General features: G+C 44.8%; 1 protein-coding gene across 2 annotated transcripts; it reads left to right on the top strand.

Moving 5' to 3' along the window:
* Positions 1-1732: 1732 nt before the first annotated feature.
* Positions 1733-13845, top strand: pcdh10b (protocadherin 10b; the record flags this gene model as incomplete). 2 transcript variants are annotated; one of them, XM_083685838.1, is made up of 5 exons in its annotated part: positions 1733-4237; positions 5278-5336; positions 5771-5877; positions 10481-10638; positions 12542-13845. In XM_083685838.1, the coding sequence occupies 5 exons, from the start codon at positions 1733-1735 to the stop codon at positions 12593-12595; spliced, it is 2883 nt and encodes a 960-aa protein (XP_083541964.1). In that variant the 3' UTR covers positions 12596-13845. The 2 variants fall into 2 exon arrangements, with proteins under 2 accessions (XP_083541964.1, XP_083541963.1); XM_083685837.1 differs by having other exon boundaries at positions 10481-10828.
* Positions 13846-15035: the final 1190 nt, after the last annotated feature.

The raw sequence follows: 15035 nt of genomic DNA, 5'->3' as shown, positions 1-15035 counted from the left end.
GTACATAAGTGGAGTGAGAAAAATGGCTGCTTTGCCCTTATTGCTCGCTAGGGGGAGCTCTTGGTCTCTGGCAGCCTGAACAGGTCCCCTTATCACCTGTGTTCATCAGTCCATGCCTGGTGAGGAGTGGGTTCAGAATCGTTCCTAAACACTGATATAATGTCAGTTTTGTGTTTCTTCCAACTGTGGATAAGATCTGGAAAGAGTTAGGCTGATGCTAAAATCTGGGCCGAAGGGTATAGCTTCAACCCTTCTACCCTGAACATCTTAACAATGATCAAACTGTTTGGTTGAATGTCCACTGAAGCTCCAATCAAAACTGTAAGTGTGTGAGGAGCTTTAACTGCCTGTGGCTTGCCTGCATATGGATGTGTATTATGTTGTCGTCTGACGTCAGGAACAACCCTGCAGGAAAAGTGCTGGAGGATGCTTTTTGATTTGCCTGCATGCGAGTGCATAACACACAGCGTTACCACAAAACTAAACCTTGTGTAACCTCTGTCGTCTTATAGAAAGCATTGGTGATAAGTAGGAATTAAAGTACTATTTATAGATCTTGTCTCATTTCGAGGCGAGATTGAACCCCATAATTTGATTGCCTTTCTTAGCCGCTAGGGGACGCATGAGGTCTGTGGTTGACACACCGTCCGTTGACAGAGGCTCGGAAGAGCGCATCCTCAAAGCTTCTATCCCAGGTTTATAAGTGCAGTTACAGAGAGTGCGGTGCCGAGGGTCTTGGTTAAATGAAGACTTATCATGCAAGAACTAGAATACGTTAATGCTGTTCTGCTTGAGATATTCACTGCATACATATCAAACCATTAGCATATATAATCCTAAAACAAATAGTCTACATGCGTCTTATAAATAACTATTTTAATATCTCATCTGATGACGTGTGTTCCCTCAAGAAAAGTAATCTGTCAATTATGATAGCCTACGGTGACAACCAAATTCGATGGATAACTTCAGTAGAGGCTAGATCGAAGCTGTGTGTAGACATCTATTATTTCTAACTTCCTCACTTCTTCCAAATTTCTCCTCCTCGTCAGGTATTCAGCTCAGACCAGCAAAGGGCTTGAAGCGTCACTTCACGGAGAGCGCTGGCCAGTGTTGACAGGCGTCACAGCCGCCCAATCAGGGGAGAGGTCTGCGGGTGTCGGAGTATCTCGTTGGCTGGTAGGGGAGGTGCGCTGCGGAAAAACCGAATAGTTGAGTGAAGCGCATTCAGTAGTGGGTGACGAGACCGCCGCAGTGTGTTGCACTATTGAGAGCGGATATCACAGGAGAGAGAGAGAGAGAGCAAAAAGTCAGATAACAGTAGTTGTTTGGAAAATAGGAATAATTAGAATAACCTCATGACGGAATGCATCGCTTACGTGCATTGTACGGATTATGACTTTTTTTTAATTTATACATGCCTTAAGAGTAATCTCCTCATCACACAAGGAGCACTCTGCATCGTTGGAATGTGCGTTACTGCCAGAACGGGACGCATCTGAAGCCAGTGCTTGTTGATCTCGGCAGTGAAGATTGCTTTTGGGGTAATCAAACCTGCATTGACCATCGCAAACAAGATGGTTATCGGTTGACAGGACGACTGAAGGGAAAGATTTCCTCTTCCAAAAAGCCTTATACATTTTTGGACTTATCTAGGACTAAGGGTAATGGGAATTGACGCGTTAAATAAAAAAGGATAAGATTTTTTCCCAAGTGCACTTGTTCTTTGGCGATGATTGTGCTATTCCTTCTGCTGTGTATCACGGATGGAGTGGTCTCGCAGATACGCTACTCTGTGCCGGAGGAGGCGGATCAACGCACGTTCGTGGGGAATATCGCCGAGGACCTGGGACTGGACCTCACCAAACTCGCCGCGCGCCACTTCCAGGTGGTGCCCAGCTCTCAGACACCGTACCTAGAGGTGAACCTGGAGACTGGAATTCTGTACGTCAACGAGAAAATCGACCGCGAGCAGATCTGCAAGCAGAGTGCCACCTGCCAATTAAATCTAGAGGTTTTTCTGGAGAACCCACTCGAGCTCTTCCGCGTGGAGATAGAGGTCGTGGACATCAATGACAATCCGCCCAGCTTCCCCGAGACCGACATCACCGTGGAGATCTCGGAAAGCGCAGTCCCTGGTACTCGGTTCCCCCTGGAGAGCGCGTTCGATCCGGACGTGGGCTCCAACGCGTTGCGCACATACGACATCACCACCAACAACTACTTTTACCTGGATGTGCAGACGCAAACGGACGGAAACAAGTTTGCCGAGCTGGTGCTGGAGAAGCCGCTGGACAGGGAGCAGCAGGCAGCGCATAGGTACGTGCTGACCGCGGTGGATGGGGGCCAGCCGCCCCGAACTGGCACGGCTCTCCTGGTGGTCAAAGTGCTGGATTCTAACGACAACGTGCCTGTGTTTGACCAGTCGGTGTACTCGGTGAGCCTGCCCGAGAACGCGCCGGTGGGCACCCTTGTAATCCAGCTGAATGCTACGGATTTGGACGAGGGGCAGAATGGAGAGATTGTTTATTCATTCAGTAATCATATCTCCACCCGGGTGAAGGACCTGTTTAGCATAGACGCGCGCACTGGCCGCATCGAGGTGCGCGGGGAGGTGGATTTTGAGGACAGTAGCTTGTATCAGATATTCGTTCAGGCGAAAGACCTCGGACCGAACGCCGTGCCCGCGCACTGTAAAGTTCTGGTGAAAGTAACGGACGTGAATGATAATGCTCCTGAGATCACCTTCAGCACCGTGACCGAGTCTGTGAGCGAGAGAGCAGCCCCGGGCACTGTCATCGCGCTGCTGAGCGTGACGGACAAGGACTCGGCCGATAACGGACAGATTCACGTAGAAATCCTCGGCGACGTCCCATTCAAGCTCAAATCCTCTTTTCGGAGCTATTTCACCATTGTGACGGACGGACCCCTAAACAGAGAAAATGCCGACTCTTACACAGTGACTGTAGTTGCCAGGGATAAAGGGACCCCTTCACTCGCCACCAGTAAATCAATCAAAGTGCAAGTGTCGGATGAGAATGACAATGCGCCAACGTTTACGCAGCCCATTTATGATGTGTATGTGACTGAAAACAATGTGCCAGGTGCTTATATCCACGCTGTGACAGCTTTGGACCCAGATGTTGGACAGAACGCGCTCATAAGTTACTCCATACTGGAGTGTGATATTCAGGGTATGTCAGTGAAAACATATGTGTCAATCAACGAGGAGACTGGGTACCTTTACGCGCTCAGATCATTCGATTACGAACAGCTAAAGGATTTCACCTTCATGGTCCAGGCGAAAGATTCCGGTAGCCCCGAGCTTTCCTCAAACGCAACGGTCAAAGTAATCATTGTTGACCAGAATGACAACCCCCCATCGGTCATCGCCCCGCTCGGTAAGAACGGCACCGCGAGGGAGCCTCTGCCCCGCTCCGCCGAGCCTGGCTACTTGGTTACCCGCATAGTGGCCATGGACGCAGACGACGGTGAGAACGCACGGCTGTCCTATAGCATTCAGCGTGGGAACGAGAACGGCATGTTCCGAATGGACTGGCGGACAGGCGAGCTGCGCACAGCGAGGCGCGTCTCCACTAAAAGGGACCCGCACCAGCTGTATGACCTGTTGATAGAGGTGAGGGACCACGGCCAGCCACCTCTCTCCTCCACCGCCAGCGTGTTCGTGGTGCTGGTGGACAGCGTGGTGGAGGTGCGCAGCGGGGAGAGGGGCACCGCCAAGGCCAAGGAGGGCACTCTGGACCTGACCCTCATCCTCATCATCGCCCTGGGCTCCGTCTCCTTCATCTTCCTCCTCGCGATGATCGTGCTGGCCGTGCGCTGCCAGAAGGACAAAAAGCTCAACATCTACACGTGCCTCACGAGCGACTGCTGCCTCGGCTGCACCACTTGCTGCAGCAGGCAGGCTCGAGCCCGCAAGAAAAAGCTCAGCAAGTCCGATATCATGCTGGTGCAGAGCGCAAACGTCACGGGGGCCGTGGCTGCCCAGGTACCCGTGGAAGAGTCCGGGAGCTTCGGCTCTCACCACCAAAACCAGAACTATTGCTACCAGGTATGTCTGACTCCGGAGTCGGCCAAAACCGACCTCATGTTCCTAAAGCCGTGTAGTCCCTCTAGGAGTACAGACACGGATCACAACCCGTGCGGGGCCATAGTCACAGGGTACACTGACCAGCAGCCTGACATCATATCAAACGGCAGCATTTTATCAAACGAGGTAAGAGTCCTCTCATACGTAACCCCAAACACCCAAGCATGTAATTGCTATTAGTACACTGCGTGTCCAGACTGTAATAACTGCAACGTGCCTGTTTAAAGCAGTCCTCGGCTAGGCCCAATGCATACGATTCGTCTATGTGAATGAAATTAAAATTAAGACAATACGCGAGCACTTTGATAGGTAACTCATATATTGTTTCTCTTATGTTGCATCACCCTATTGTTTAAACAGAGTCTCTTACAAATATACGTAATTTGTTATTCTGCATAATACATAAGCTTGCATATCCTGTCACTAATTTCCGGAACGGCAGTCCAACCAAAACATGATTATTACTAGTAGCTGACATGTTGCCTTTGGTAATCCTAAAGGAGATTAAAATTGGAATAGTAATGATTGCATGTTTATGCTCTGCTCAAACGTGGTTTTGCCGTGCTTTTTTCCCGGAATAAGATAAGCATACAGTACATAAAGATAATATATGCTGCCTTGGAGGCTGCTGCTGTTGTTTGTGTGTGTGTGTGTGTGTGTGTGTGTGTGTGTGTGTGTGTGTGTGCGTGCGTGCGTGCGTGAGTGAGTGAGTGAGTGAGTGAGTGCGTGCGTGCGTGCGTCTGTGTGTGTGTGTGTGTGTGTGTGTGTGTGTGTGTGTGTGTGTGTGTGTGTCTGCACAACGGCCGTGTCCCTTGTGAGAACACACACATTAGGCATACCAGTCACGATCGTGCTGAGTCGCACTAGAACAAAGATCCGTCTATAGTTGGGCTGAATAGGTGCACCACTTCATCTTCTCTCTGGCAACGTATACATGGTTCCTACGAAAGAGACAGCGGCCTAAAACGAATCCTCTCAAAATACGAATTCAATGTTTAATGTTGAACATAAGCCATCACTTGATATATTGTCAACATAGGTATAATCGATAATATAATCGTCATGTACACTATTTCCTGTTATTGTTCATTTTGAGAGCATAACTATCCTGTTTTTACTATCTGCTACTTCTCCCTAAACTCAAAATTGCTTTGGATCTCTTTTAGACCAAACATCAGCGAGCCGAGCTCAGTTACCTGGTGGATAGACCGAGGCGCGTGAACAGGTAAGAAATGGTCTACTCTACACTCACCTGATGGCTGCCAGGTGATTGAGTGACGTGGTTCAGTGTGTAGGGCCTCTTCTACAGAGTGTGGCAATTCAATGCCAGATGGGTTGGAATTAGCCTTCAAACTACAAGCCATGTCAACAGGGTCAATACCTCATAATGTCACTGCTCACTTGTAAACCCAGTCTGAATCTATTAATTCAATAATGATACAGTAGGCCTAATGGTGATGATAATGTTGCTGATGATGATGATGATGATGATGATGATGGTGGTGATGGTGACGATGATGATAAGATGTTGAAGATGAACAGTGTTGCTAGTTTTTTTTTTTTTACGTTTTAAATAAAATACAGATAAAGACACAGGATAGTCTATATAGACTAAACATATTCCATATTCCATATTCTCCTGTTCTCTTCTCTCTCTAGCTCGGCTTTCCAGGAGGCAGATCTCGTAAGCTCGAAAGACAGCGGCCACGGTGATAGCGAACAGGGCGATAGTGACCACGACGCCACCAATCGAGGTCACAATACCGGTAAGTTCTCCCTCGGTCTTTTTCATTAACTTACTTGCTTGTGAGTGTGTGGAATAGGCCTTTGTGATTTCTTTCAATGCCCCGCCGAGGGCCATTATAGTCGTTGTGGTGTAATGGTTGCCCATACTGATGACTGATAGCGTGGTGGTCAAGGCTTACATGTGTGTTTAGAATTCAGAAGGTTATTCGCTTCGGTGACTGGTTGCCTGTTACGGTTCGCTGTCCATGTCAGCTGTGGTGCTGAAAGGAAAGCAACTCACTGCACTCACTGCACTGTCAGCTCATCCCAGCGCGCATACTGTATGCATTTTATTCGGTTCGTCATATCTCTAGATTAAAATGCGCATTGGATTTATTAATAAACAAATCTTTAAATAGTAATTAGTGTTATTGCAATCGTATATGGCAATATCCTTGAGTTTAGAAATTGAACCTGTTCATGATTGATTCTCGTCCTGTTTTGTGAACTTGCTCTGTCCTTGATTCGAGCCTGTAGCTCAATCTCGTTATTGTGTTGTTGTACATGGAAAATGTTCTCGGGACAATGACGCTCCGCTGAACTTAATCCCGTTGTTTGTAAATATGCAACGTTAATGAGGCCCGCTGCTCGATCCGTGCTAGAGCCCACTTGACGGAACGTGACGGAATTTATAACGAGATTGGTTTGTCATTGACGGTGTGGGAACTGGACCAAATAGGTTGCGGGCGCAAACAAACAGACGATTCATTCATTGACTGAGAGCGACCCGCCCCCCAGCCTTACCCAGCCCCCACCGCCCTGACCGCATTCCTCCGTGCCCATCTTTTTATCTGCTCCACCTAAAGGATCACATACGATCTTTTACAATTGGGCCGAGCCATGAATGCGTTTATCTCTTCATTCATCCGTGTGATTCCTTTGGTCCAGCCCGTATGTGCCAATGTTAGAGTGCTACTTAAAGGACTACGCCCAAGTTAAAAGGATTTATCCTATTTGTTTTAATATATATATATATATATATATATATATATATATATATATATATATATATATATATATATATATATATATACGTTTACATTTTGTCTCTGCTTTGTACATCTTTATAGCCTAATGAAATTTACTCCAATGAACCTGCTTCATAATAATAATTTTAACAATAATAATAATTTTTCAACGCCTACTGCTTTTTGTTTATAGTGCGTTCTTATGTGCTATCATACAGTAAACTACAACCATAAATACTAATTGCCAGCATCCATTTTAGCACTTTTTTGAACTACTACCATATTCTCAGAAGCCATCTTTCCCACACTCAGGATTTGACCAAGCTCCAAGCCAGTGGCATGGCATCTCTAGTATGGACCACAGTCTTTGCTTTTGACTTTGAGTACCCTTGTATGGAGATAGGAGACTGTTGCTTTGTTATGGAATTATCTGAGAGCTTAGTGTCTTTAAACAGATTAATTGCTGTGCATTAAGTCTTTGTTTGATTAGGATAATTGATAGCGTGGCTTAGCATACACTGCTTGTACAATACTTGCAAATTTAAAGTGTCGGGCTGTGCTATTTGCTAATTGAGTTCGACAGCAGCTGAGATGTCATTGTTCTTTATAAAAAACATTTTAGCTTTTTAAATGTTCTTTTAATCATTTTGTTTTTCTTCTGTGAAAGTTTCTTAAGTGTCTCCATAATGCACATTATCTTTTCAGCATCACAGGTGTTTTTGTGTTTAGAGGGGCTGATTGGTATTCTAATTTGGTCAAGGGAACTTGCAGTACCTTGGTAATAGTTGCCTTCTCAGTGAAACGGGGTTTGTTGTTTTTGTAGGCATTGAAAATGTTACTGTATCTCTACACCAGGGACTGCAAGTCTATCTCTAAACAGTCACCCTACTGTTTGGAACTTTGAAGCTGTCTCTCCCTCCCCCTCTCCGTTCCCCCAGGGTTGCTGTGGCGAATCCCTCCTTAGGCCTGCCGTTCACGTTATCGCTGTGGTAACAGCTCGCTGATCAGTAATTCATTTTCAGACCTCTGCATACCAATTACCAAATGAAGGTTATTATCAAGACTTGCGTTTGCCCTGCTTGAGTGCCGTGCTGAATTCTAAGATGGAGACGAGTTATTAAAGTAGGGGGTCAGAGCATTCACACGGCACCCATCTCTCACTCCGAAGCTCTTTATTTATTTCTCTCTCTCTGTCTCACTCTCTCTTTATCTCTGTTTGGATAACGGCGAGTCTGGTTGACACAGTGCTTTCAGTGCATATTGAAGTCAGGGCTGATATATTGTCGTAGCTATGGACCAGCTTGTAATCTGTGACACATGTTTGTTTTTTAAAATCGTTTGAGTACCACAGCCCAAATGACCTAGGGTACCTTAGGCTTTTATTAAAGTTTCAGTCCGACTTGGGGCAGGTCGATATTTTGTTCCTCCTTTTTCTTTCTGCAAGAGACACCAAATACGTCTGGGAATGATCTAATTTCTTCAAATGTCAAGAAATATCAAGATGTCTTGATCTGGCTTTGTGGCTGAGAAGCTGCCCACAGACTGCGTGTGTGTCTTATTGCTCCATGAGAGTCTAAATGTCCCAGGTCCACTTTTCAATATTAACATTTAGTCCATTGTTATTCATAACCTCACCCTTTGATTTATGGATATTCTGAAAATATTTTCATTGTCCAGAATGATACAGATATAGTCTTTCCTTTCTTGAAGAGAAGGGTGCACAGGTAGACTTAAGATGATTAAAGCATTATTGATCCAGTGTGTGTTGAGTCTGTATTGGTAGATCGAGATACATAGTGTAACAGGCAAACATCTCTCATTCATGTGTGGGACGCGTGCTGACACGTAATATGATGGCGTATTTATGGACCTTCATTAATATTTAATAAGAAACCCTCTCGTTGGGAAGCTCGGCACTTTTCCAAGCTGTTAGTGACACAGAGCCAAATTAATCCTCTTTGTATTAAAGCAAATTCCCCCCTTGCTGACCAGTTAAGACACACATGCGCACGCACGCACACACACACACACACACACACACACACACACACACACACACACACACACACACACACATACACACACACACACGCACACACGCACGCACGCACACACACACACACACACACACACACACACATACACTTACACACACACACGCACACGCACACACACACACACACACACACACACACACACACACACACACACACACACACACACACAACAGACACACTGCTTACTCGGACACCAGCAGTCTGACTAATTAGTCTGTATGCAGGAGGATTAGCTGTGGATAACCTTGGTTTGCATTTAAGATTTTACTCACAAACATGGACTCAGTCATGCACAACAAACGACTTAAGTTTTGCTTAAAAAAACATGCAAAATGGACTCTACTGCAGAGTCATACAGTATAAGGTGAGAGAGATCATCCGTAGCATAATATTTGCCTATCTTATTGACTTGAATCACACTGAAATGACTTGCGTCTCATTCACACACATATTTCAAAATGTAATTTTCTCTTCCGTTCAATCACACATAAATGAAGAGCGAACACTGGTGTTAATCAAAAAGTATAACCTTGAATATTGCCTGAATTGCCTGTGACACATTTTGTTCTGTTTTGAAGGACTGTAGTATCGCAGTGGCCTTTTACAGTAGCCTGCCTGCAGTCACTCATTTAGTCACAATAGTGTCTCCAGTTTGAAAGGAAAAAGAGATGTTAATGCATGGACAGACTGAGTAAATCCAATGTTATTGAGCTGGTGGTTTGGGTGATCTGATGAGTGGGAGGTAGCTCTTACAGTTTGGTACTAATGGGTTTCAATGTGCCTGTGATGTATCTCCCACTGTAGCCAATCACAACCGCTCATAGATTGGATGTATAAACCACGGTAGCACGGCAAGGTAGCACGCACCAAACCAACCAGGCCTGTCTTCTCGTGACCTCTCACCTTTGAACCCTACCTGCTGATTTCAGTCTGTTTTTCTATGGCTCTATAGGGAGCAGAAGTCAGATAGACGTCGTCTCTCTCCCTACTCCAGCTAGCTCTGCTCTTAAAATCCCATTTAACGTGTTTTTGCAATCTTATATCATATCCGCTTCTGCTCCCTATTCCATAACAATGTGATACCACCATTATGAGGTGAACCATTCAAGCTATTGTACCTTGGTTCATTTTCTATTCTATAAAAGCCATTTTCTTGGAATCTTCTTCTGTGTATCTGTAGGATGAGGAAGAGTGTGACTCTTCTCACCTCTCCCTGCATGCAGGGCTTTATAGAGTGTGTGCAGCAAGGGTTTAGCTATCTCTGTCTCCACGGTGCTGTTTCATCAGAGGGAGCCTGCTTTGATCTCACATGGTGAAAGACAGGACCCTGCCATGAGGAATTATATGAGATCTGAGCCTACACTGTGTGTGTGTGTGTGTGTGTGTGTGTGTGTGTGTGTGTGTGTGTGTGTGTGTGTGTGTGTGTGTGTGTGTGTTCGTGCGTTTCTCATGTGTCCTTTTTGGCTTGTTTGAACATGAACTGATTATGACCTTGTTGACCATTAACCCCTGTCTCTTACCCCCTCTCCTGCTCTGTCCTCTCCCCTTCCTCTCCCCAGGTGCTGACCTCTTCTCTAACTGCACGGAGGAGTGCAAGGCTCTGGGCCACTCCGACCGCTGCTGGATGCCCTCCTTCGTGCCCTCAGACGGGCGCCAGGCGGCAGACTACCGCAGCAACCTGCACGTGCCCGGCATGGACTCTGTGCCCGACACTGAGGTATTTGAAAGCCAAGAGCAAACGGGCGATAAGTCATTCTCCACCTTTGGCAAAGAGACGCCCCTCAGCCAACACCTCCACCAAAACAACCACCACCTCAGCCACCATCATGCCCACGGCTCGCTAGAGAGGAAAGAGTTTGAGGCACTTCTGTCTAGCACGCGAGCGCCTTACAAACCAGCCTATTTGAGTGAGTATTCGCTTTGCACGGCAGCTCTGGCTAACCCACTGTCAATCTCGATCTGATAATTGAACCAGACCAAAAAAATACAAAACAAAAATGATTCAAATTAAAAAAATCTCTCCCATTGGCGGGAAGTGCCATGAAATTCTTTTTCACGGGTTTCTGGTTAACCCATTCTAATTCACCCTGCCTTGTCAGAGTTGAACTAACTCTCTCCTCCTTCCGAACATCTTCATTATCTCTCTCTGCGTGTAATGGTCGTATCTTCTGCCACAGCTTTCCATATCAATTCACTCCCTCCATCAGTGGACCTGCTGTATGTGCTTCTTGAATTAAATATGCCATGAGCAATTACAGTTCAGTCGTGAATCCATAAGATAGTTTTGACATCACCGAGGTGCTGAAATTATGTTATGGTTTGTCTCATTATGGCGAGACGGCTCTGTTAATAAAGTAGATGCTTCCCTCGCATATAGAGGGAATGAAAAAGGACTGTTTGTAATCTTAGATTACCCTCTCACTCTCCATCATCGGATGCTTTTACTCGAGCTACACAGCGCTAGGATCAAAAAGCCTTTGAGATAATTGAGAAAAAGCTGGGAAGCTATTATTTCCCATGGAATTTCTGTTTCTAAACTCCCTCACAAAGGGGCACAAAGAGAGACATCCTCTTCACTGCAATTTGGTGATAATGCTTAATTATAATTTTGTCAAGCGGTGCCTTAAGAGCAGCCGTTCTTTCATCATCAACAGAACTCGCTGAAAAAATATCAAAACTGTCGGAAGTCGTGCTGGCTCCTTACCGCATCATTTTACAACCACAGCATGTGGTTAAGAGGAGCATGAGAAACATTTTTACATTCCGACCCGCTTTTTTATTGTATCAACACACACACTATCTGCATTGGAATACCAATTAGGCTGACTCTATAAAGATGTTGCCTTCTCCCCAAATCACCCCCCTCCACCCCCCCCAATCGACACCACCCCCACCCCCACCCCCACCCCCACTCTGTCTAAGACTCAGTGACTGTGGTGGTAGTGCTAATGACCTGGGGCCAACGCTTCTTTATTGAGGAGAGGGGGAGGGGGGTGAGGGGGTGGGGGGTGGGAGGGGGGGGGGGGTGGGAGGGGGGGGGGGTGGGAGGGGGGGGTTATCCTTATTATACTGAGAGACTGAGTCTACCTAATCTGATAAAGTCAGCCAGAGAGACACAGAGCCCACTTGTTTTGCCAAGACACCGGGGCCGGGAGGACTGTGGTGGATATACTGGGCCGGTCATTACCGTAATCAAGCGGAGATGACATCGAGCCGCTGGTGGTGGATTGTTAAGCTGTCATGCGGAGACTGGGGGAGATGGGGGAGTTGCACGGAGAGTAGGGGTGAAGGGAGAGGGGGGAGGGGCCGACTCCATTTGTTTCTCGGTTGGCTGTGGCCCATTTGAGTTAAGCCCCATTGTTGCTGTCCTAAATAAATTGGGCATGCAATATTCACAAGACTCCCATACTCACACACTGCACATTATCCATGAACGATTGCACTGAGTGAATTGAAATGGTTATCTAAGCAGAGAACTGATGGAGAACTTCCTAACCTTGTTTTCTTGCCTGTCTGTATAACACTGAACGAATGAATGAAGGTCCTCTAGCCTGCACTGTATTTTCTTCTCTCTCTCAGAAAAACTTGACCCCTAACCAGCGTGTGTTCTCTGCTTGCAGCGAGGAAAAGGTTTTGCTAGCTCCTTTCGCGTGGACATACCAGAGACCGCATGACTTTGCACAATCAGTCAAAACGACAAAAACTAAAAAGAGCATCAAGTTTTCGACTCCATTTCCTTAGCTGTCTTCGCTTGAGACAACCCTCCCCCCTCCCCCGTGTGGAACTCCGTGGGCAACAATTCCCTCCGGAATTCAACATTCCCCTCCGGAATTCTTTGGAACACTGCCGGCCTTTGGAGACTACCCTTGGAATTGGGGAGGGGTTGAAAGTGGTGGGGGACGGACAGACAGACATGGCACGAAACGGACAGCTCAATACTAGGACCCCACTGCTCTCAGCAGGACTGAGAACAAGTTAAAAAAGGAACTAATGGAGGGGGAGGAGAAAGAGCAGGAGGAGTAGGAGGAGGGGGAGGAGGACAGGTGCAAGGAGGGGTGATCTCTCCTCTCAGATCTGTGTGTGCCTGTTTACAGCACTAATGTACATCTTTAAGAAAACAAAATGGAAGAAAAGAAAGACAAAAAAAAGACTGAAACCAGAAACCGTCACTGAGCCCTTTAGATGTTTGTACTCACAGCAGAAGCCAGTTGTACAGGAGATCTTTGTGCATTTCAAATGCAATACCACTGTTTTAGACTTGACTGTTTTCTATTCTGTTTGTGTGGTCAAGTGTCTCTCCTCAGATCTACTTCAAGTTTATAAAGAAGGATTGTGGACAGGATATTTCGTTTTTTTATTTTGAGTTCTGTTTTTATTTTATTTCTTTTGCCACAAGGTGGGTCTTGACAGTGTTGGCCTCCACCTTTGATTCTGAGACGTTCAGTAGTTTATATCATGTGTGAGAAGACGTGTTTACTGTACTCTTTTAAAAGCTTCAAAATGAATATAAATCTATATATGAATCTATCTATATATACTTTTTCTGAAGGCGTGCTATCCATTTGGTGGGTTTCTTATCCAGATTAGAGTTTCATACGCTGCTTCAAAGTGCTATAGAAGGCTAGAAGTGATATTACAGGGGAGTTCTTCTTACGGTGAAACAGAAAGCCTTATCTTATGTGAAACCGAGTTTGCATCATTTTGATTATTTCATTTTTCACTTTTGGATATTGAAACTTATGTCTATAAATAAGGAGGAGGTACTAATTTAGAATGAAATCCATGGTAATTCTGTGTTATTGTAACCAAAAAAGGGTCAATTAAAAGAAAAAAAAGAAAATGTGGCCAAATATGAAAGGTGTTGTACACATGCAGTGCAAAACAAATATATACATACACTCTCTCACACACACAAACACACCAATATGCCAACAATAAACAGAGAAAATGAGAAATCCATGGTCTCATGTGGTTTATTTGATCACGGGTGGTACATTTGTACCCTTGCACAGTTATTGTTATACTAAATGAGACACAAAATCATTATATGTATCTGAAGATGAATTATTAGGGAAATGTCAAATTCACAATTTATGTGTTGTATTCATTTTACCCTCAGCCCCTGATTCTTGCTGACTGTTGACAAATGAAGGCAGAAACTATATTGTTTACCACACACTGTGATGAGAGATTGCTCGGTAATACATTGGAAGCACTGTTTTATGTATATATGCTGCAGTTCAGCAAGGTTACAAGTCTTCTTCATGCTTAGCCATTGAGTTAAGTGGTGCACTTTGGTGCACATAAAAAATTAAGTTGTTTATTAAAAATAGTTTATTGAGGACAGAAGTGTGGAACAGCATGAAAGGTCTATGCTATATAGAACAACGTAATGACAGATGTTTCCTGACAGAGTCTTAAAATCTCATTAGATATTTACATGCTTTTTCAATCTCTTCACTTCATATAGATCAGAAGGTCAGTAAAGATAGATTATGTCTTATATGTTACAATATGTTTATTTAATCTTCATGAAGTGGCAAATACTACACATAATCAAAGTAGAACGAGATATTAACAGATGGTGACTAACCAATAACACAGTCTAGTTGTGAGACATACTGTACTTGAATGGTAATCCTTCTTAATCTTACTTTTTGAATATTTGTTGATGCATACTACCACAAATTTGTTCAAATCTGTCACAAACAAAAGCAGTAAAAACTGGTCTAAATGCAAAGCTCATAACAAATACAAACAGTAATGGAGTACAGAAGTCGTGAGGATGTGAACAACGTTAATTTAGTTTGTCTTATTTGTAAAGTAATTTCAGAAACCCAATATGGGATGACAAATTGGAATGAATTCAGTTCAAATTCTCCTTAAGTGCCCTTTGTTGCAGAGTAATGAGAGCAGAACTATCTGGGCGGTGCAGTTTAGATTTAGAACAAAAGTTTGCAGAGAGCTAATGCAGTATAATCATATCTATTTTCTCTCTAAATGGAACCCATTATATTTGACCTCAACTCATGTTAATCTCTGTCACAAACCAAAAGTTTTAATTTTCACATGTGGCTATGCACACGAGGTTTCAAATGAGAAAAACCATCAGAG

Source organism: Argentina silus (genome assembly GCF_951799395.1).
Source record: "Argentina silus genome assembly, chromosome: 15".
Taxonomy (NCBI): domain Eukaryota; kingdom Metazoa; phylum Chordata; class Actinopteri; order Argentiniformes; family Argentinidae; genus Argentina; species Argentina silus.
This window is presented reverse-complemented; position numbering and strand designations above follow the sequence as displayed.